This window comes from Punica granatum, chromosome 7, assembly GCF_007655135.1.
Source record: "Punica granatum isolate Tunisia-2019 chromosome 7, ASM765513v2, whole genome shotgun sequence".
In the NCBI taxonomy this organism is placed as follows: domain Eukaryota; kingdom Viridiplantae; phylum Streptophyta; class Magnoliopsida; order Myrtales; family Lythraceae; genus Punica; species Punica granatum.
The window spans coordinates 16,870,985-16,893,668 of record NC_045133.1 but is presented as its reverse complement, the minus strand read 5'-3'; the positions used below and the strand labels follow the sequence as shown (position 1 = coordinate 16,893,668).

The 22,684-nt window shown below is 37.1% G+C and overlaps 2 protein-coding genes across 2 annotated transcripts; both read right to left on the bottom strand.

Annotated features, from left to right (window-relative positions):
• Positions 1-1,088: 1,088 nt before the first annotated feature.
• On the bottom strand, positions 1,089-2,588 carry LOC116213109. The gene is made up of 2 exons (XM_031547922.1): positions 2,432-2,588; positions 1,089-1,789 (listed from the first exon to the last, which is right to left on the bottom strand). The coding sequence occupies exons 1-2, from the start codon at positions 2,482-2,484 to the stop codon at positions 1,237-1,239; spliced, it is 606 nt and encodes a 201-aa protein (XP_031403782.1). The 5' UTR covers positions 2,485-2,588; the 3' UTR covers positions 1,089-1,236.
• Positions 2,589-13,876: 11,288 nt separating this feature from the next.
• On the bottom strand, positions 13,877-22,063 carry LOC116213750 (clathrin interactor EPSIN 2-like). Its single transcript, XM_031548799.1, has 14 exons — positions 21,766-22,063; positions 20,782-20,915; positions 20,579-20,630; positions 20,242-20,321; positions 20,079-20,157; positions 19,438-19,521; positions 19,177-19,322; positions 17,931-18,287; positions 17,174-17,221; positions 16,989-17,084; positions 16,695-16,891; positions 16,065-16,249; positions 15,036-15,630; positions 13,877-14,831 (listed from the first exon to the last, which is right to left on the bottom strand). The coding sequence occupies exons 2-14, from the start codon at positions 20,814-20,816 to the stop codon at positions 14,377-14,379; spliced, it is 2,409 nt and encodes an 802-aa protein (XP_031404659.1). The 5' UTR covers positions 20,817-20,915; positions 21,766-22,063; the 3' UTR covers positions 13,877-14,376.
• Between the last annotated feature and the right edge of the window lie 621 nt (positions 22,064-22,684).

The window sequence follows — 22,684 nt, the reverse complement described above, 5'->3', positions numbered from 1 at the left end:
GAAAACATGCAAGTGAGTAGATTATGTGTGGATAATGCACATATCGCGATGAATTATATTTTTATTTCCCAACAATTAGTGATGTCGTAGGAAATCAATGGTATATCTAAAATAATTTTTAAAATTTTAATTACAAAGCTAAAATTCCAAATAAAAACTTAAAGGTGTTAGAATTTAGAGCTAAATAGGACAATTCTCATGATTATAGAAATCACTCGTGGAAAATCGATTTTCAAAGTGTTGTATGATATAAAAAAAAAACCTATCTTTATTCCCTACATTGAGAATGCGTTTGATTACCCAATTAAGTGTTGAAATTGAATTTCAGCACTCAATGAAATTCAACTTGTTTGACAATATAAAATAAAAACTGTCGGTAAAAAAAATGCAATCATTAAGTAATCCCAAAACCACTCAATCATTCAGCTCTATTTCCTCAGCTCAGCGGGAGAGTATTTCTTAAATATTGCTTCGGTGCCGTTAAATATATTGTCATTTACAAAAGGGTTCTATTTGGATTTTTTGGACGAAGAAGGAAGAGAGAGAAAGAGAGCGGGTGGCGTCCGATAGAGTCCGCGTCAGAGCTCCGTCAGCAGCTAGCACTGGTGCAAGCTAAGTCGCCGATGACCTTAGAGATTGCTAGCAACCTCGTCTGCATCAGTGCTTGCGGGCGAGGAGCGATCACAACACATATCTCTTCCCTCTCTCTCTTTTCGGATAGAGAGAAAGGGAGGAGATCTACGTTGCTAACGCTTGTCGCCGGCCAGCACCGATGCAAACGAGGTCACCATTAGCATCTGAGGTCATCGTAACCTCGCCTGCACTGGTGTTGGCCCCCCACAAGCGCCGACAGTGTAGACCTCCTCTCCCTCCCTCTCTTCGAAAAGAGAGAGAGAGGGCCAAGATCACGGCGGTGGTGGCTCGTCGACCGGCCACTGTCGTCCTAAACGAGGTCGTTGTGTCATGGGACGGGGACTGGAAACTGGGATTGTCAGGCACCGACACTCTTGAGTGGAAGCTCTCGACTATGACAAGATCTTCTACTCTAATGCCATATAGAATTTCTATGATAGATAGAATTGATAGAATGATCACACAAATAACCCGTGTGGAAGTCGTTCTTATTTATAGACGGGATACATCAAATATAGAAATATAATGTTACCTAATAAGTAAGATTTCCTTAATATAAGAGATTTCCCACAATCTCTGAAATCATATCAATAAGATATTTTATCATTGCTTCTTTCCAATATTATCGAACCGTTCATTAGCACTGTAGATCGCAACCATCGTGAATGGAATGTAGATCAAAAGGGCGAGGGATACGATTGCAATGAGTCCGCCAGCAGCGCTCATCGAGTCATGATTGCAGGAAATCCTCCCGAGGCGGATCCTAACGACGTGCACCATCGACATCGTGAGGAAGATACAGCCGAAGATGGAGCCCCATGCGGAAAGGGTCAGCATGGCACTCCGGGTGTACTTACTACGAGGTTTTTTAATTTGGTCGATTTTGCTGAAGAGGTACGTGCTAAGGTGCATCTTCAAGGCCTTGGCAACGAGGCTGGAGAGGAGGTAGCAAGCGAAGGAGATGACCTCGTAGACAAGGAGGCTCCGGGCTACATCGTTTGGGACCTTGCACTGGGAGCGGACCTCCAGGCTCAGGCTCCCCGAAAATGTCAGTCCCACGAAGACCGCAATCGTGAAGAGGGAGTTCACGTTTACCAGATCATCCAGGGCTTTCTGATGCATATCGATCGCCTCCTTGAAAGCTGATTCCTCTTCCCTGCAAAAGAGATCGGCTTTACCTTTAACGTTATATTACCTCCATAACATAACTATGATGAGTAGATAACAAGCGGCTAAGTGGAGTAATAAGTAAAATTCCTTGTTTGAAGGAGAGGGTTCAGTTCAATGAATCTTCATGCGATTATTCTGGTACAGCTTTTATTTTTCCTTTTCCTATCCGAAACCATATTATCATCGAGTCATAGATCATCTCCTTCAGTGAAAATGGAAATGGTTGGTCATGCACTGCACTTGACAGGCCTACCATGCAAGGCAACGATTAGCCTCGTCCGTGGCCCCATTCGGTCTAAAGATTACCCTTCTGAAGCTCAGCCTCGACATTTAAAGATGATCTTTGCAATCTGAAGCCAGCTCCTTTCATATTCAACGCGTCTAGGTCGAGATTGTCATAAAAGCCAATGTACGGAGATCTAGTCAATCGCAGGTTAAACACGAGGATGTGATTTAGCTTCCAATGGACAAACTTTGCATAAACCCATTGAAAGCATATCAAGATCAAGCTAAGCCGCGCCGGAGTAGTTTCATAGAACACCCATGGTAAAAGGAAAATATATATATAAATATATATATATTTATAAGTTAAATGGAAACGATCGAGAGATATGAGGAGAAAGCTGACTTATTCGGAAGAGGATTTGTCTCTGCCTTATTCGTAGGCGGATTTGACGCCATTGATGAGACAAGTGCTTACAATAACCAAAGCTTCCTTTCCTTCCCTTCTGTACTCAGAAGCAACAACTATATATCTAATTACTTTAATGAGTCGTGTTGTTATATAACTCAGTGCGCGTGTAATTATATGATGTTGGATACTTTGAGAAGGTTGTCAAGCAATACAAAATTCTGAAAGAGATCAAGTAGGGCGCAGAAAAAAAGTAAAAGTGTTAGAGGAATCAAGTTCTTTCTATTTTCCCTTGATAGATAGAATCAAATTCCGTCAGATGTAAACTCAAACATGCATTCATCTATAATCTCACGAAATTCTTTGTTCATGTGCGGAGGAGCTTCCACATATACATTTTGAGCGAACCCTCAAGTCATGATCGATTGCCTCTTCAACTTTCCTTATTAAATAGAATTAATTGTACCGGTGGTCTAAAAAATTTCATAAATGTTTCGGGTTGGTCCAAAATATTTTTTTGGTAACTTATTGGTACAAAAAGTTTCAAAACCGTTTCAATGTAATGCATTCCGTCAATTGCCCCTGACGCTGTTAACATTTTGCTGAAGTGACGCGTTCTATGTGTCACTTTTGTTATGTGGAACCAATCATACTGCGCCACGTCATTTAAGATAATATAAAATCTGAAAAAATCCAATAAAACTACATAACATAATAAAAAAATACAAAAAAGGTCAAAATTTAGAAAAATAATAAAAAAATTTCAAATTTTAAAACTTTTAAAAATAATTTTAAACTTTTAATTTTAATTTTAATTTTTCAATTTTAAATAATTTAATTATCTAAAATTTAAAATAATTTAGTTTTTTTAAAAAAACTTTTAAAAATAAAAAAAAATATTTAAAAATATTAAAATATTAAAATAACTTTTTATTTTTCTATATTTTTAGTATTTTTCTGTATTTTTTTATTATTTACTATATTTTATATTGGATTTTTTCAGATTTTATGTCATCTTAAATGACGTGGCGCACTATGATTGGTTCCACGTAACAAAAGTGACACATAGGACGCGCGACATCAGCAAAATGTTAACGGCGTCTGGGGCAATTGGCGGAATACACTACATTGAAACGGTTTTGAAACTTTTTGTACCAATAAGTTACCAAAAAAATATTTTGGACCAACCTGAAACATCCATGAAACGTTTTGGACCACCGATACAATTAACCGTATTAAATATATATAGATTTTTATTGATTATGCCTAATAAGATTATTGCATTTTTCCAAAATTTCCAATAAAATTTTCTTTTTTTTGGAAGTCCATAATAGAAATTACTTGACACATAAAAAAAATCATTAATTTTAAATGAGTGATGATAATTTATGGCACAAAATGGAACAACTAAATCACAAGGATGAGGAAAGAAAGAAGTTAAAACTTATCTAAACAGAAATTTTGATCAATTGAAGATTTTAAAAAGCAGCCAAAAGTACTTTATTTAAGAAAATTCTTAATAAAAATAATTGAACGATGAGCTAGGTTTGCGACTATTATGTTAAAGGTAAAATAGAAGTTTGAATTCTTAAAAAAGAGGAAAAAATTATCAAAGTTTTTTTGTTCATTTTCAAACTGTGCAAATAATAAATTTTTTAATTTAATAAATTCTTTTTGGGTGGAAGTTCGTAAGAAAACTTACTTGACACAGAAAAATTTAATTTTAAAAAAGTGATGAGAGGTTATGACAACAAAATGGAAAAACAAAATTAAAATGCAGAGGAAAGAAAGAAGTTAAAACGGGTCTCAATCGAACTTTTGATCAATTTAAGATTTTAAGAAGTAGACAAAAGTACGTAAAGAAGGAGCAAACTTTCTAAGAAAGTTTCTTAATAAGAATAATTAAGCCGGGCAATAGACTAGGGACTATTATGTTATAGTCAAATAGAAGATTGAATTCTTAAAAAAATAGAAAACAATTATCAAATTCTTTTATGTTAATTTCAAATTGTATGAAGATGAACAGAAAATAATTTTTAAAATTGTCTTTTTGAAAAACCATCATCTTTATTAATTATACTAGCCAACTCACTCCGCATATTATGCGGGATTATGTTTTATTTCTTTTCATATTACATGTGGAGTTTCAATTTTGAAATATTTCCCCAATAAGTTGCATACTTTCATATTTCTTTGTAAAGAATTTTATTTTATGAACCGCCAGAGGATGCTTTTTCATGAGCAATCAAAATTTGATATATAATAAGTGCTGAAACTATTCTCTATTACTGTTATATATTTCCTACCATTTATAATTACTACAAAATTTATCAATCTAGTTTATAAAATCATAAAAAAATGCAAAATTAATTAGTAATAATCGGTAAATGTAATTTATAAAATATCAGCAATATAATTATAAGCCATTATTTCATTAAAAGTATTTTACAGAGGATTAACTAAAACACATATATCAAAGCATGCGCTTGTGCAACTCGCAGACCATAAAATTAGTTTGTTTTAAAATTAATATAATTTTCTTTTTCGGTGAAACTGTGAGTAATTTATATGTAGAGTTGTAATCATCATCAATGCGGAGCTAACCATTTCCTAGTTCGATTCTTATTCATGAAAATTTACGGGTTTGTTTTCACCAAAACCCTGTAGCATTAATTAGCAATTCTAACTTCATTGAATTCCCCAGCTTTTGGACATTGCTATATTCCCACGTTGGATGTGGTCACATACGTTTTTTTACCCCTCGAAATATGAGAATTCTATGGTTTAATTATTATTTTTTATATAATCACTTTTTTTGAATCATTGAATAATTTATTGATGATCCAAGTCTAAAAGCTGATTGCACAGTAAACATTTCTCTCGAAATAGCATTCTTCTTTCACTAATCTATCTATATATGGTAATTTAGACTTGTTCTATGAGAACTCTCCATTCGATACGTTAGAATCTTCCACATAAACCTTTCAGTCATTGCCTTAGCTCGTGGAGGACCGACTTTTCGAGTCTCCTTAATTAATATAAAGATAGATAGATTTTATATTAAATGCTTTCTCTCTATCTATGTGTGTATTAATTAATTTTAATTGCAATATCCTCGCTATGCAAATTTGATTTTTAAATTATGCATTAGTAGTTTTTTTTTAAACAAGAAGCAATATTTTTTACTTTTGAAATGGAAAACAGAAAAATTAGAATTTTATAGCTTTTCAACTAAGCGACAATAAAAACATAAAAGATAATTTAACCCATGAATTATATACACATATATTTCCAAAAATCCGTATATTTAAGAGTACAGTTAATTTATCAAGTTTTAGTTTATGTATACAAAGCATATATAATATATGTTATACAATAGTACTCGGTAACAATGAAACAATTGTCAGTATAGCAAATTTATTTATATTAAAAATAATATATTAAAATTGGAAAATTAATTTATTGGTATGTTGCATCGCACGGATACTGATTTCGGACTATTCTAACTTGGGCCTTTTGAGGAAAGTTTTCTGCATAAACTTTTCGGACATTCCCTTAGCTTGTGGTTAATTCCATCCTCACTTTTCCAACATTAACATCCACAAATATATAAACGGATATATTGCCCAAAAGTATATACATCTGCATATTAAAAAATTGACTTACTTATCCATTTGGCTCATTAAGTCTTATCTTATTGATTTACTATCATTTTTCACGTCAAAGATCATTTAAAAAAAATTCCTCAACCCCTTCTTATATATTTTAAGTACTAAAACTAGTTCCAATAATTTTATTATTTTGGGTCATTTATTATTACTATGATATTTTCAAATTTAATTGATAATAAAGTAATAACTCAAAATTAAAAAATGTGGGCATCGCCTGAGTTACATGATTAGTTACATTATCATTTGGTTCAAATGAAAGAGAAAAAAAAATATATTCTTTAATTGTATCCGTAAAATTCCATGTACCTTTTTACATTTCAATTTTTATATCGTTTGATTTTTTGTTGACAATACGAAATATCCCAAACCTATTGACTAAGAATTATTCTTGTTTAGGCATCAACTGGTCGACTCTAGGCGGGTGGGCACCACAATAGTTCGGTCGACTCTAGGCGCCTCATGTTAGTCAGGTCCGAGAGTAGCACGGTCTAATTCTAAGGTAGTTAAAGGTGCACCTCTAGTTAGGCCCGAGTGTAGAGCTCGAAACTAGTTTGGTATTTGTCCCCCCCCCCGGCTCAAGCACAAAAGATGATGCCCGGCTCGTGGTCAGGTGTTGAGGGCAGATGTTTAAGAGCACGTGGCAAGTGCTGGACCACACATTGCCAGGTGATGGCAAGTGTTGAGATATATGTTGTCCCACATGAAAAAGTTAAAAAAGAAATCACAAGCGTATATGAGGCTTGATCTAGCAACCTATCAATTTAAGCTTTTGGATTATAGATGAGCTCAAGATCGTGTAGGCCCAAGTGAGAATTTTAGACAAACTGCATATACATTTTAAACAAAAAAGAAAGCAATTACTCCTTTTGACTTCTTTTTAAATTTCTAATTTCTGTTCTATATATAATAAATAAATATAAAAGATCATTTATATATGTAAATTGGAGAAACAACAGTTAACCACAAATTTTTGATCTAGTACCATAATCTAAAATGTTGTCCCGAAATTAAAATGATCTTGGAATCGAAGACCGATTTCTTCTCAAAACCATATATCCTTTTCTTCTCGAAATCATACGGTTCAATTTTTCAATTTTTTGCATGGCCTCGCACTCTGGCCACAAGATGGTTTTACTGGGTTTTGAGCTCTTGCACAGTAAAGTCTACCAACTTGGAGCACTCAGTTAATTATACCGTATCAAGTCGTTAATATCTGTTAAATATAGCTTTTAAATGCTCAACATCCATTGGTCTCATTTCCGGAAAATATCTCGTTGCAGTAGCACTAGTGATGTTGAGGGGAAATTTATGGTGCAATCACCAAAAGTGGTAATATGCTGCACTAAGTATCTTACTAAATAAATCTATATAAATAATAAAAGTCGAAGAGACATGTTGCAATATGTCACGTAGGACGAAGCATGCTTTTGATTGCAAGACTTTTAAGTCATCACCAATAAGGATGCGACACTTGGTACAGTGTCGCATTAACACATCGATTCTAAAAAGTCAAAGAGACTTGAACTCATTTACTAAAAAAAAAGTTTTAAATAATATAATAATAATTACATTTATGTGTAATATATTGAATTTTATTATTAAGGTAATATACGAAGAGTTATGTAGTAATACATGAAATTTGATCTATTATTCATTGTTGCTTTTTTGTTGTATGAATAAAACAAAATATATTCATTGAGGCATTTTTGAAATATAGAGAAATCATATATATATATATATATATATATATATTGGATAGAGATATGATATATTTTGATAGTAGGTTGAGTACTGAGATTGCGCAACATATCAAGGTAATAAATTGCATGCATAAAATACCATATATATGTATGTATAAGAATAAAGAAAAATACTCATTTTATGGAGATTCTAAAGAAAGAATTTATAATAATAATTTGTAAATTATCAGTCCACCAAAAAAATTATTGTCAATTATTAAGCAATTCTAGCCCGCACATATTTGACTAGGATAAGTAAAGAAAAAGACGATGTAACGCACTAGCAATGCCATTGCCTGTCAATCAAGAGATTTTTCTCGTGGTGGGATTATGACTACCATTTTATTAGTAATTAGGATATCTATTTCATTGTATTAGTTAAAAACTATAAGTAAAGCTTCTTTAAAATTCACGTAATTTACTAATAGGGGTATTTACCTAAAATGACTCATGGTTTGCCAGTTTTGTCAAATCTATCATATACTTTTTTTTTGGTCAAATCTATCCCACGGTTTACTTTTTGCATCAAATCTATCCCAGCGTTATCTTTTCCGTCGACATCAAACGGCCGTGCTGACGTGGCACCTACGTGGCAAGTGTGGCCCACTGTCTCTCCATGTGCCACGTCAGCACGGCCGTTAGATGTTGACAGAAAAGATAACGCCGGGATAGATTTGATGCAAAAAGTAAACCATGAGATAGATTTGACAAAAAAAAACATATGATAGATTTGACAAAACGAACAAACCATGGGTCATTTTAGGTAAAACCCCTTACTAATATAATTTAAGACTCCTCCAAATTTGTGCAATTTACTTCAAATGTAAGTAATTTACTATGGATCTAAGTAATTTTTTTTTTGCTCATGAACTATGAGGATTCATTCATAACATAAAAAAATTACATGACATGACTACAAGACAAAAAACTTAAGAAATCGAAATTACAAGATGATAAAAAATCGAATCCTTTTAGGCATACTACATAGGAAAATTTTAAGGTGAAAAAAAACACCAAACGATATAATCATAGATGTAGCAGCATTCCGAAGTTCCAATCGAAACCTTCTACCGTCACACATAGACCCTGGCCAAACCTGGGGAGGGTCCTCAAGACATATTCCATGAAAAGCTTAGCTGTCTAATGCCGATGTTCTGAAGAGACATTGACAATAGGGCAAAGCATAGGGGGTCCTGAGCCATTCTCAAACGCCAAGAACCCTTCACAGAACCATATTGAAATATAAAACCAGACCCTAGGCAGAGAGGGTTGTTGACCAATCCGGCAAGCCGGGGAAGACACCAGGTTGCAGACCAATCCGGCGGGGCTGGGGAAGGCTGTCAACCAATCTGGCAGAGCCGGGGAAGACGCCGGGATGCCGATCAATCCAGCCTCTGCCACTCCACTCTATAACAAGATAGACAAAACAACTGGATAGCCTCGTGGAGCCCCGAGCCTGCTCCGCAGAAAACAAAAGCGGTCTCATCACTGGAGGGGGAAAGTGTAGTGGTGGTATGATTCAGGTTGAGGGAGGCGGTTCCTTTACGCAAAGGCGTGGAGGGGCGCCAGCGGGGGGCGGGGCTGCCGAAGAAAACGAATCGGCTGCCAAAGGACATTTGAGTTATTTGTAATGATTAATAATATTTAATTGAAAATTAAATAAATGGTGAGATGAGAGAGAAAAAGGAAGAATGAGAGATTAACGTGAGAGGAGAGGAGGGAGAGGGAAGGAAAGAGGAAGGTAGTTCAAAGACAATGAAATTACTAATTTGTTCTCAACTTCCGCATGATCTGATGGTTAGTAATTGATATAGTTATTTCATTATGGACAAAAATGGAAAAGAAATATTACCTCATCTTTCTCTTTCTCACTTTTGTAATATAGATATAAATATAGACATTTGAAAGGAAGATTATGATAGCCTTGGTTGGATGACCTTCAGAAAGTTCGGTTGTTGAATGAAGATTTCTAGATTTGTAAGTTTTCTAAATTTTGATAATAATTTATAATAAAAGGATTATTTTTAAAAAACTTTTAGAAGATATACTATGATAACATTCAAATCAAATGAAATATTTTATTAATTTTCTTATGAGATCCTGTTAGTTGCATAATTTAAAAAATTACAAATTTTTGAATTTTAAAATCAAAAAATAATTTGAGTTTTTCTAATTTTTAATATTAAGTATTAAAAATTAAAATTTGAAATTTTTTGAGTTTTTCTAATATTAATCACTGGATAAAATTTTCTTTTTTCTTTTTTTGTAATTTTCGTAATAATTTTTAATAAGTATGATTCGTTTTAAACTAAAACGATAATTTACGAATATAATATTCTTCTAATTCAGTATTAATAATATACATCTAGTATCACCTATTTTTATTGATTGTAAATTACAATTTAAAACAATTTGGAACACGTATATAATATATAATAAAATTGACAGAAAGGAAAAATGGATATTGATATATTGAATGCATTGAACAAATTATTATTTTATAATGTAACTCAATACATAAAAAGATTGTGTTTATTAACACGTAATGCCGTAATTTTTTTTTCCCTTCTTAGTAAGTGATGATAATTGAGCCCAATGTGATCCACGATGCATGTTTGGAAAATTGAATATAAGGATAATTTATCTGGAGGTGCAAGTTCGGGATGGTCACAAACCTGTCCCTCAGGTTAGAACCAAGCAAGTTAACCAAGCTTCAACTTTTGAGGAGCCGAAAACACACAACACAGAATCATTGAGATAGCCCCAACAAGATAGTCTCTCGCAAGACTAACAAGCAGGGTGGCTTCGGTATTGTAGTCATGGGGCCTTATTGAGGTTAAAGGTTGGAATCCTCCAGTGCGGTGAACGATAAGGGGACCACAAGATAGCCAAGTACCAATCTGAAAAGAAATCTGGTGGCTTTAACCTACCTTCCAACTAACAAAAAGGCTCGATAAGACTTTCGAATTTTAACATTTTCTTCGACACCAAGAATGATTGCTTGGAGAATGGACAGCCAACGAGGATCTTCCCTTAAGGATGTAAAAATTAATTCAAGCTAGCTAGAGCAAACCTAGAGCGAATTTGCATTAATTAACAACATCCAGAGATTCCTTAAAATGCAGACTTTGTTTCATACATCGAGCTCCTTGGCACCTAAACCACCTCATTTTAAGGGAAGCGAACATCCATCCATCGAACTTTAGTTCCTCGACTTTTATACAAGAATGTGTGCGCTTTGCTAGTGATCACTTTTTTGGGCAGAATAAAGTTGTTACACCAATTATTTACCAAACTAAATAATAAAAATAATAATTAATATGGAGTAGGCCCTTTTTTTCGGGGATTAACCTCAAATCATAAACTCTGTAGAACCAGGGATCCCGAGGAGCCTGCTGGATGCTGATGTCTCAGAGATACTGTTATTTGTGTCGTGTTAGTCCTTTGTCAGTTAAACAGTTACTCTAGGTTGTAGTTATGCATTGACAGTTTCTTTAAGTTGCTATTTTTAAGGTGTGTTAGACAGAGCGTGAAGCAGTTATTCTGCTGTTCCTTGTACGTGAGCGGAGAGGGACAAACTGCAGTTTATAGGAAAAGGTCGAACAACTCTTTGTTGCTTCTTGTTTTACCTCACGTCTTTCAAATGGTGACAAGTGATGAAAAGCTTTTTAGGGAGCTTGATAGATCAGTAACATCAAGAGTCAGAATTGGAATGAGAGTATATCTCTGTGAAGGGGAAACGGACAGCAGCCATTGAAAGCTACACAGGTACAAAGCTGATCTCTGAAGTTTTATATGTTCCTGAGATTGATCAAAATTTGCTGAGTGTCGAACAGTTGCTTGAAAAGGGGCTCAAACTGTTTTGAGGTGAGAAAGTGTCTGATCATTGATCCAAGTGGTCAGGAGTTGTTTAGAATTAAGATGCAGGGTAAAAGCTTCTCTTTGAATCCACTGGAGATGAAGCTTGATGGTCTGGTGGATGATCAGTCCATTAAAGGGACAATTCACTTGCAGACAAATATCAGAGATGCCATGTTGCTGTTTCAGAACCTGCAGGATATGAAGAAGCCAAAGTAGATCAAAGAAGGAAAGATGCAATGAAGGAGGAGTTCGCCATTATAGAGCACCAGACAAAACTCGATCTTTATGGCTCAGTGAATTAGTATAAAGCCAGACTAGTGGTGCATTCTATCTTCTTAAATGGTGGCATTCAGGAAGAGATTTATGTTGAGCAACCAGAGCATTTTCGTGTACTAGGACTGAAGAAGGTGGTCTATGGACTGAAGGAAACTCCAGAGCTTGGTACAGCAAAATGGATGAACACTTGCTAAACTTAGGCTTTGGAAAAAGCTTGATTGAATCAACACCCATATTAAAGGGACTATTCTAACATGGTGGTCATTCCTCTTTATGTTGATGGCTTGCTTGTGACTGGAAGCAATGGTGTTTAGACTGAAGAAGAAGAAAGCATTGATATGTTCGTGGATAATCAAGCTGCATTAGCTACATCACAGAACCCTGTGTTTCATGGAAGGACCACACATTTCAAGGTCAAGTATTACTTCCTTTGAGAAGTGTAGCAAAGTGGAGAAGTGAAGTTGGTGCATTGCAGAACAGAAGACCAGCTTGCAGAGATTTTCGCCAAATCCTTTCAAGTTGGAAGGTTTGAGCTGTTAAGGGAGAAGATTAGAGTTTGCAGCAGCACCTAATCCAAGGAGGAATAGGATGCTGATGTCTCAGAGCTGCTATTATTTGTGTCGTTTTAGTCCTTTGTCAGTTAAGCAGTTATTCTAGGTTGCAGTTATGTATTGGCAGTACCTTTAAGTTGCTATTTTTAAGGTTTGTTAGACAGAACGCGCAGCAGTTATTCTGTTGTTCCTTGTACGGGAGAGCAATTTCTCTGTCTCTCTTCTTCATGTTGTTTCTCTTGTACTGTCAGTGGTGTTCTGTAGAAGTTAATTAAGGATTCCTTTCTTCTTCTCTCCTGTGTTCGCCTGTGCTTCGTGACTGTTCTTATGAAAAAGGTCAATTGACCCCTTTGTGCTTATCTGCTTTTTTCCTTTCTGAACATCTTCGTGGTTGTTTGTTCTTGATTATCCGACCAGATTTTATTCTGGATAACGGAACCCAATGCCCAATTATCTTTGCCACTACTACTGGCTTTTCTAGTCCCGGACAAATAATCAACTTCATCAAGATGATTTTACCAGTCCTATTCACTAAGCTCGTTGTGCTCACGAGGTCGGATATGATTTTATGGGGAGAAAGATTGTTCCAGCCCGGTAGCAAAATTGACAGCTTATCCACGGAGAATTGGATGAAGCTGAATGCTGATGGTGCATCTAGAGGTAACCTAGGACTTGCAGAGATGAGACGGATTACGTAGAGAATAGAATCGCAACTGGATAAGTGGTTGTATGCATAATCTAGGCAGGCATTGCTTCCTCGGTTTCCGCTGAACTTTGGGGAGTGAGCCCGGGACTTCAGTTAGCCTGATCTATCAGCGTTAGACGTGTATAGTGCTTGAAGTGTATTCTCAAGCAATGGCTCGGGACTTGACCATCAGCACGGGGACCAGTACCCTCTCTTTGGGAGTTCATCATCAATGAGACTACGGAACCATTACCTCACGAGACTTGGGGACTGCTCATGTAGCATTTTATCGCGATAACTTCGGCATCGACGGGCTTGCAAGCATGGCCATTTGAAGGCCTTTTGCTTTACACGTTTTAGATTCTATTCCTAAGTGACGGCTTACAACATCTGTTGTCACGAGGAACTATAAAGCTTCTTTACGCACTGTTTAATTTTTGGTTGAACTTCGACCCGCATTTTCCATTATTAAGGGGGGGGGGGGGGGTGTTGGGGGAACTATGGAAGGGTATTATTTTTATTTAAATTATCTACTAATGGATCTCAGATTCAAGCTGAGAGGCCATTATTCCGACCTGATAATGGTTTTGTTGACATGAGCTTGGAGCAAATTGAATCGGAATTTGAAACTCAAAATAAATTTTTGGGGAATAAAGAAATGACTAGGAAAGAATGTCAATCATTTCATTTTATTGATATAACATTCAACCACGCTAATATCAATGTTCAGTGACCAAAAACAAGTTCAACAGAACTACAGCCATCCTCAAAATATATAACAAAAGGCACAACTCATACAAGCTCGCTCAGAACAACTGAAAGAATTAACATGGGAAAGAGGGGGCGAATAAACATATGTATATATGTTACACACCTCGTACAAAAATTATACAAAGCAGCAGTGCTACGGAAAAATGACATATAAGCCTTGGGTCCGGAGGGAACGAGGAGGTCATGTATAGGAATACATGATGCATACCTCGTTCAATGTGCCCGTCTCGTGCAACTCGCAAAACATTACCGGTACCTGATACAAGCTTGGGGAGAAAATTTCCTGCCTAGGTGTGGTCTGGCATTCCATTTTATCGTTGTTTCAATGAGGGACCAGGCAAGAAACTTCTGCTAACCGGAAAGCCAAGAAGGTGAGAGCCACATGGTTTCACCGGTAGCCACCTCCATATGGTTGTTGGGTGTAATTACCTGAACCCATCATTGGGTTATAAGCACCGGGCATTGCCTGACCTGAAGGTGCCCCGCCAGGCCGTTGCATCATTCCTGCATTCATCCCCGTTCCCATGTTTGTGTTCATCCCCATGCCCATCCCCATGCCCATTGGTTGGCCAACAGGTTGGCCCATGCCCCTATATCCACCCATGCCCATGCCTGGGCCCATCCCACCGCCCATATTCATCATACCCATGTTGGAGCCCATGGGGTTCGTAGGAGGTCTGATCGCACTAGCACCAGCCCGGCCCATTCCCGTACCGGATCCCATAGCTTTACCCATGGTGACTGTGGATATCGGGGGATTGGCAGAAGTTTTCTCCATCCTCTTCTCCTTCCGGTTCAACGCATCAAAGTCAACTCCAATGTCCGCAAGGGGATTGGTTTTTGCTGCACCCAAGAAACAAGACAGTAATTAGCCTTCTGTAAATCTCACGGAAAGCAGTGCCGCTGAAAACATCTGGCTCACTTTCAAGTGTGACCCACAAAACATTTCCCAACACAGGAGACTTCTTCTGCAAATTGAATGGAAAATGGGAAATAGAAAGAGCTACCAAATGCCCTAGTAAAAAAGGAAATGAGGTCACAACTTACATCCAGATATGTTCAAGTTCACCAGCCCTCGGCTCAGAGTATCGGCCCACACAGTTGACTTGGTCTCAAACTTGTCCTTGTTGGGTTGCTGAGGAACCAGAGCCAGTGGTCCTGGTGAAGATGAAACATTTGACTGTGAAGCCATTAGCCCTGTCTGTGGGATCTGAGAATCTGTCTGCGGAAACTGAGAAGTGTTGTGGACACCGTAGTTAGGCACTTGATGATTCATCTGAGTAGCAGAGCCCTGTGGAAAATTGGGAACCGTCTGATAAGCGAAACCCCCATACATAATCGGATTCGGGTTTTCAGCTGGAGCGCTTGAAGGTGGAGGTGCCTGAGGTGTGAAAGCAGGGGCTGCATGGTAAGGAATAACAGTTCGAGCTTCTGGTGGGGAATAAGTCAAGCCGGAGATGGAGCTTCCAAAGCCAAAATCAGCCGCTGTATCTGTTTTAGGCACTCCCATTTGTGGCTGCTCAGTAACTTGATTCGTGTTATAGGGGAAAGATGGCGTTGGAGCAGGCTGTGGTTGAGCCGGGATGTTGTCTGTAGAAGATACTGCTTTGAAAGGAGAGTCACCAAATGGATCATCAATCCCCTGCAATCAATAACCAATGTCCTCATTTTCCTTCTTTTTTTAAAAAAAATTGGGATAAATGTTAGCATGGGAATTGCTGAAGACTGGTCTTACATTTTATAGGAAAAATTAATGTTTAGAATTCACAAAATCTTTGCTAGACATAAATGCACAAAGAAGTTGGTGAACGAATCCAAAATGATGCAAATACTACAAGAATCTTAGGAATAAATTCCCACATTCCAACAACAAAGTTAATAGTAGAATCTGGAAAAACAGTTTCCAGAACTCCACCGGAGCTCAGTTATGCATTCAAGTTCAAATGCAGAGTCAGGTAAATGCCAAGCACATATTGCTATTCATTGGGTTCAATCAACTGGTTAGCATCTGCGATCTAACTTTACAGTGCGAAACAAAAAGCAATTCGCAGTACAAATTAAAAGCAAGCAGCCTACCTGACTAGAAGCAGCAGTTGGCAGCGAGGCGAAGGTGGGGCCTGCACCAGCATAAGAAGGCTGGTCAACTTCTGACGTCGTGGTTAAGGGAGTCACTGGCATAATAGCTAATGGATTCGAAGAGAATGAGTCTGACAGAGAGCCAAATATATCCTCTTCTGCAGTTTTCGAGGTGGAAGGAGCAGCTGACAGAAATATTATGACAAGGAGTTAATATATATATATATATATATGTATGTATGTATATGTATATGTATATATATTATCCGCTCCAAGCAGATATGAGTGAACAAATAGTTTGTTTGGAATCAAAGTCAAAATCCGAAGAACGTATTTTTTCATTGGTGACATAAGATTTAATTGTAAATTGTATAAAATAAAGAATCATGAGGATCATTAGAATCTTCTAGCTGATTCTTTTACACATTATCAAATAGTTTAGGATACTGAGCAAACAAGAAGATTTTCAAAGTAAATAAGAGCATAGTTCTTTTTTGATAAGTTAAAATTACCCATGGTTAATTAACTGACGTTGGCCAGAAGAAGCAGGCAGCACATACAATGGACACAGATGAAGAAAATATGTATCATATTTCATCCAGATTACACTGTATAACATGTGGAATATACCTGAAACTGGTACACGAGGATCGAACTCATCGCCTGCCCCGAAATCCTGCATTGAAGAAGATGGTGATGAAGCAGCAGGTGGAGTAGTAGTCGCTGGTGGAGCCGTGCTCACTGGTGGTGCCATGTTATTGCTTACAGGAGAGACAGGTGGTCTAGGAGCAGGAGCAGGAGCAGGAGCAGCTGAATTCTCACCCTCCCTTCAGTCAATGTGATAGAAACACAAATATTAAGCGAATGCCAGATGTAAGATCAGTTATGGAGAAAACAGATAAATTCATTCTATATTGTTAGTACCTCTCATTTAAACTGGGACTTCGAGATTCACTCACAGCTTCTTCATAACTTGGAGGGGCACCTAGGTTTTGCTCAGAGAATTTCCTGTCGAGCTTCCTGAGGAAAAATGGGAAAACTTGTTCAATTAGATTGCTGAGAGATGGATTTATAGACCATCAATTAGGGAATACATATGAAGAAATTACCGTTCACCACGAGAACTATCATCTGCTGATTCAGCTTTCCCCACCCCTCTGAAGCAAAAAGTCAAACTTTTAGGAGCGCTTTGACCAATAAAGGTCTCATGGAAGCATAATCCCAGTTCACTAATTCTAAGTAAAAAAGGAAAAAGAAAAAAGAGTCCATTTGTAGGGAGTCCGTCTTTCTCTTTATATATTGAGAAAACAATCGGAGAACTCAGTTTCTTTGAAAGGGAAACTTAAGTTATCCACTTGACAAAGATAAATTTAAGTTACATTAGCATAGCTTCTCAAGTGCAATCCAACGCAATGGAATCCACTTTTTGGGGAATATGAGTCAAAGCAAGGACAATTTTGACTGCATACGCTATTTCTCAAGAAAATGAAAACAGGAACTCGGAAATTCTTCCGAAAGAAATAGTAAAAAATTGTTCTAATTAGAGACTTCCCAGTAATTTGATATTTCCATTGAATTTATGGGAAGCCCAATTGGTTCTGGAGATAAGGTTTTCCAACTATCCACTTTTCCTTTTAATAATATAGAAGACAGAAAAATAACTAAAATTTGACACATATTCCCACTGTTTTCTTCAATTTTCATCGTGACAATGGGATAGCTGAAGTTTTGTTGAACACAGTTTTCCAAAACTAAAGAGGCCTGAGATTATAAAATAAACTGAAAGCCTTGCAGAACCCAAAAAAGGAAAAACCATCACCAACATGTCACATGTGGCAAACAAAAGTAACGTGAGGATGCACGTACCTAGATGAATATTGCCCATCATCATCAAAATTTCGATCCCGGTCCCGATACTGATCAGAGCTCCTGCTCCGTGAGCCATAATGGTAATCATCTGTGCTGCGACTCCTGCCTCTGGACTCACTTTCCCGATAGCTGTCCCTCCCATAACGGTCCTCAGAGTCTCTTCCATATCGATCTCCATCACGACTGTAGGAATCCCCATCCCTGTAATATCCCCCGTCTCGATCTTTCCCATAGTCATAGCTCCGATCATCATCCCTTCCCCTGTAGTCATCGTACCTGTTGCCACTATATCCTCCAAAATCAGAGTACGAGCCCGGCCTATACATCCCACCGGATGAAGACATGCTCCTGAACCTAATTTTGCATAAAAAAAAAAATTGAGTAGATCATCAACATGGTGGGCTACAACAAGAATAAAAACCTGCATGAGATGACAAAGTCCAACGTATTCATGAGGAAGCGACTATGAAACTACATTCGCAATATGGTTAGTACCAAGAACTAGCTAAAGAAAAACATAGAGCCTCAAGAGTCAGCGTCTAGAGAAGATTAGGTCAGTTCTATCATTGGACAAAGATAAAACTCTTGCATCTCATTATTCCCCTAAAGAATGAGCACTGGCTAAAGCAAGGCCATCAAGAAAATGAAAATATTCATGCAAATTAGCTCCATTTCAATCTAAAGGACAAGAAATATATATCCAATTTTCGCATTCCTTTAAAAATGTTAATGAACGAAATGCAAAAAAGTATTGCATAGCATTCTCTATCTCTTCGGATTGTGGAAATCTCCAGTGGAATACACTGTAACACGTTCTTTTCTTATCCTCTCCGTCTTTAATGAAGACAAGATGGAAAGACTAAAAAAGAGTTCTCTAATTTTCCAACCAAAAAGTCTCGCTTTCCAATCCTTTTTTGTTTTTCCAAGCAACAGTCAAGAGTACAACTGATTGCCCACCATGATTTTAACATATGCTTCAGAGCTAATGGCTGATATGGGACAAAACAGAATCCCTACCGGATACGGCCACCTACTTGTAATTGTTTCTTACTGTACATGGCTATTCTTTCTTGCAATTACTCAAGGACTGAATGCAATTCAATTGTGTCTATTTCACCATAAAATAAAACGTAAAAGAGATTATTTTGATCCAAAAGCTATTTTTCTGCACGAGGTTTGAATTTGAAAGAGCAAATTAAAATGATAATTAGGGGACCTAAATAATGTCATTGGGGATACTCACTTGTCCCTGTTAGCAGCAGCCTTCTGTCTCACTTCCGCTATACGTTCTTTATCACTTACAAGGACCACAAGAGACTGCGACTTCTTCCGAACATTGTTACCCTGATCCTTTCCACTTGAATCAATGTACTGGAAGCTATTCAATGTCTAATACAAAGAGCATTCATGAAAATTAGTCATCAGTGAGAATCATATTAACAAGGTTTACCGAGATTATCATGCATAGCATTAATAATGAGTAGTCCAATAGCTAAATAATTACCTGAATTTGATAGGCATGTTCCCTGATTTCGTCTATCACACGCTCGGAACCATTGGCCACCATGTACTCCAAGACAGTCAGTGCCTACACAAAGAAAACAGATAAAGCTCTAACTCCAGGAGAATCAATAAACAGAAAGAAGGCAACTGGCCTTCATCAAGTGTAAACATTGTAAAATAGGACAAGCAAATTAGTAGACCACAGGGTTCTGTTTACTTGGAGAAAGGTTTTATGATCTTAATAATGCTTACTTACTCGAAATAAGAAATATTTTTCTGGGGACCTTCAACCTGTCTGTTCATTTTCGCAGAGAAACTAAACCATCATTTTTTTCCCTTTTTCTTTTCCTTGGGGTGGGGTGGGGGTTTTCGTTTTTTTGTTTGGGGGGGTTGGTTGGGCTTTTGGGGGAAGGCTGTTCAGTAACCATTACTTTTACTCTTTTTTTCCATAATTGTAGAAAATTATCCCAATATTTAGTATGTAAACATCACCAAGACAATTAAAGTTAAGATATAGGAAGGAAAAAGGACGAAAGGACAAAAAAAAAAAACATTCTCCTAAGAAAGATGCCCTATGCCACTCAAGACATTCAGATAGCAACCAATTGATCCATTATTTTAGCAAAAGGAAAGGAACTAAACCTTGTAGACATGTCGCCAGTTCTTTCCAGTATCGTTAATCCGCTTCCATATAACGTTCATTATCATCTGGTACTCATGGCTGCATAAAACTTTGAAGTTACATTGTTTTCCAACAAAAATGTATACTATAATAACTTTTGAGGGAGAAAACATGTGAACTTACTAATTTCTTGAAGCTTGTGCAATATCTGCAAGAAGTGAGCCATGAGGACCCCACGGTTCATTGCTAGTAGCATCAAGTACCTAAAGACGGATGAAAAAGAAACCACTAAGAAACTTTTACAAAGAGAAGCAAACAAAGGACAGGGACCCTTAGAAGTATCAGTTGTATAATGTTAGCTTAAAGTGTGGTTTAAAACCAATAATGCCATAGAGATATATGGAATAGGAAAAAGGTTCCAGTTCCTCAATACTCTCCTATCTATTTCACAGTATTTTAAGTTTCTGTAAATTATCTTCCACCATGCAGAGAAAACGAGAATGAGTGAATGGATTTCTACCTTCTGTTCTACCCCAGGAACTTTTAGTACTTTCTTGTTGACCTCTCTCTTGCTGCAAGTTGCAAAAAGCAAAGATCGATGTGAGTTACAAAGCAAATAAAGTACAAAAACAGCATTTTGGAATATCCAATTTTCCGAATTATCATTATAGATGATGAAATGAAGAATTCACAAAAATTATCAGGATGAGCGCTAAAACTTACAGATCACGAACAGTTTGGTCAAAAGCCTTCTTCATTGTAGCGGATATTCAAACTGAATCCTCTTCAATTAGAGTGCAGATATCCGCTACTATTTCACCGGAGATGAGTCACAATTCCTTTTTCCTACAACTTATCTGTAAGAAAAATTAGGCAACAAAGTGACACCACACATGCGCTGGAAAAGAGTGACATTGAGAATGCTTGCACAGTTTCGACACATCTCACAGCTTAAACCTAAGACTTGTAACCCACATAACCAAGACAAAAGGCGACAAACAATATCGCCGTAGCAGAACAACGAAAAAGTAAATTATGTCAGTAACTAAACAAGGGAGACCATCCACCAAAAAAAAAAGGGAAAAAAAAAGAATTTGTCAGTAAATTATGATTTCTTGAATCTCAGCATTGTTTATGACCGATGAAGGTTGTTAGAAGAGAATTGTAGCGACAACCCTCATTCACAGGAAACAAATGGGTCACAAAAATCGGCTCAGTCAGGCGTTGAATCTCGGTATCGTGTCTGACCGGTGAAGATTACAAAAGAATTGAAACAACCACCCCCGCTTCCAAGAAGCAAATAGGTTCAGTCGGCCACACATGGATCAGTGCGGAATTATGATGTATAGCTAACGATATGATCTAGCTCCCAAAGACAATATTAAGATGAGGGGCAGCAACGGGTTCGCCCCCGACAAGCAAAAGGACCAATCTCGCGGAACAAATCGTTCTCCTAAAAGCAATCAACGTTAAATTACCCAAAGAGAAACGATACCAGCAGCTCAAGAACTCAAAGTGGCCGAGCAAGAATGGAACATTCAACCGATCAATATTGTCAATTCTTCAATCAGGATAAAATCAGACATGGGCAAACGAAATTTAGCATCTTTCTTCAGCCAAACGTTCAAAAGCATCGCAAACAAGTATAAAGGTTGACGAAAGAAATGAAGCAAACCCAGATCCGACAGGGAGGAAACGAGATCGAACCTGACGAAATTGAGCCGGTCCGATTATACGTGGGGAAGGAGAAGGCGAAGAAGAGGAAGGAAAGACGGAGAATTTCTTCAAGATCTGACAATGAATTCGATTGGATCCCAGCACCCACCCATCCACCCGCGCTGGGCGTTCGTACAGAGAGCGGAATCAAGAAAGGGAAGCGGAATTGGCGAAAATGGACTGCCCCAGAATTTTCCTTTTTTTTTAATATTATTATTACTATGTCGATGCTTTCTCTCTCTCGCTCTCTCTCTCTCTAGAAAGCAAGTTTTGGAGAGAGAGACGAAGACAGAGAGAGAAAGAGAGAGAGAGAGAGAGAGAGAGACACAGACAGACAGCGCAACTCCCACGCAGGCAAGAAAAAGAAACTGAGGAGAAGTAAATGCTTTTATTTTTAAATTTCATTTATTATTTATTATTTTTCAACTTTCTATATTTTATTTCCTTTCCATTTTGAGGTGTGTATGAACTGTTCTCATTTGCTGTGAGGAAGCTGGAAAGAGAAGTACTAAAATTATATCTATCATATGTAAGTAGCCGAAAAAAAATTATATCTATATCATATTAAAAAGTAGTGCTAAAAAAAAGCTACAATAATAAATTTAGAGTTTAATTACGTTTTGCTCCCTGAAGTTTCTCTATGATTCCTTTGTGCTGCTCTAGCTACTCTCTCTCATTTTACCCACTAATGTTTGGTAATCTACTATCTTGCATTAGGGGGACGCATGCGATAGGGTTCTAATACCCTAAAAGTAGTTCAGAATAAACCTAACCAGTAGTAAAAGTAAAAGGAGTTTTAAATGGTGGACATCTTAAACTGGCAGTACCGCAATGTAGCTGTTGAATGATGGGTGTGTGTGGGGTACCTTGTATTTTTCATTGTATCGAGACCCTTTCCTATAGATAATAG

Bases quoted from the DNA above. Each gene is read 5' to 3' on its own strand.
- LOC116213109 (XM_031547922.1), bottom strand. From the start codon at position 2,484: ATGGCGTCAAATCCGCCTACGAATAAGGCAGAGACAAATCCTCTTCCG. The intron at 1,790-2,431 runs GTCAGCTTTCTC...TCTCTTTTGCAG, and splicing joins ACAAATCCTCTTCCGAATAA to GGAAGAGGAATCAGCTTTCA.
- LOC116213750 (XM_031548799.1), bottom strand. From the start codon at position 20,816: ATGAAGAAGGCTTTTGACCAAACTGTTCGTGATCT. The intron at 19,522-20,078 runs GTTTAGTTCCTT...TTCTTTGTGTAG, and splicing joins ACTGGCGACATGTCTACAAG to GCACTGACTGTCTTGGAGTA. The intron at 17,085-17,173 runs GTAATTTCTTCA...ATTTTTCCTCAG, and splicing joins GATAGTTCTCGTGGTGAACG to GAAGCTCGACAGGAAATTCT.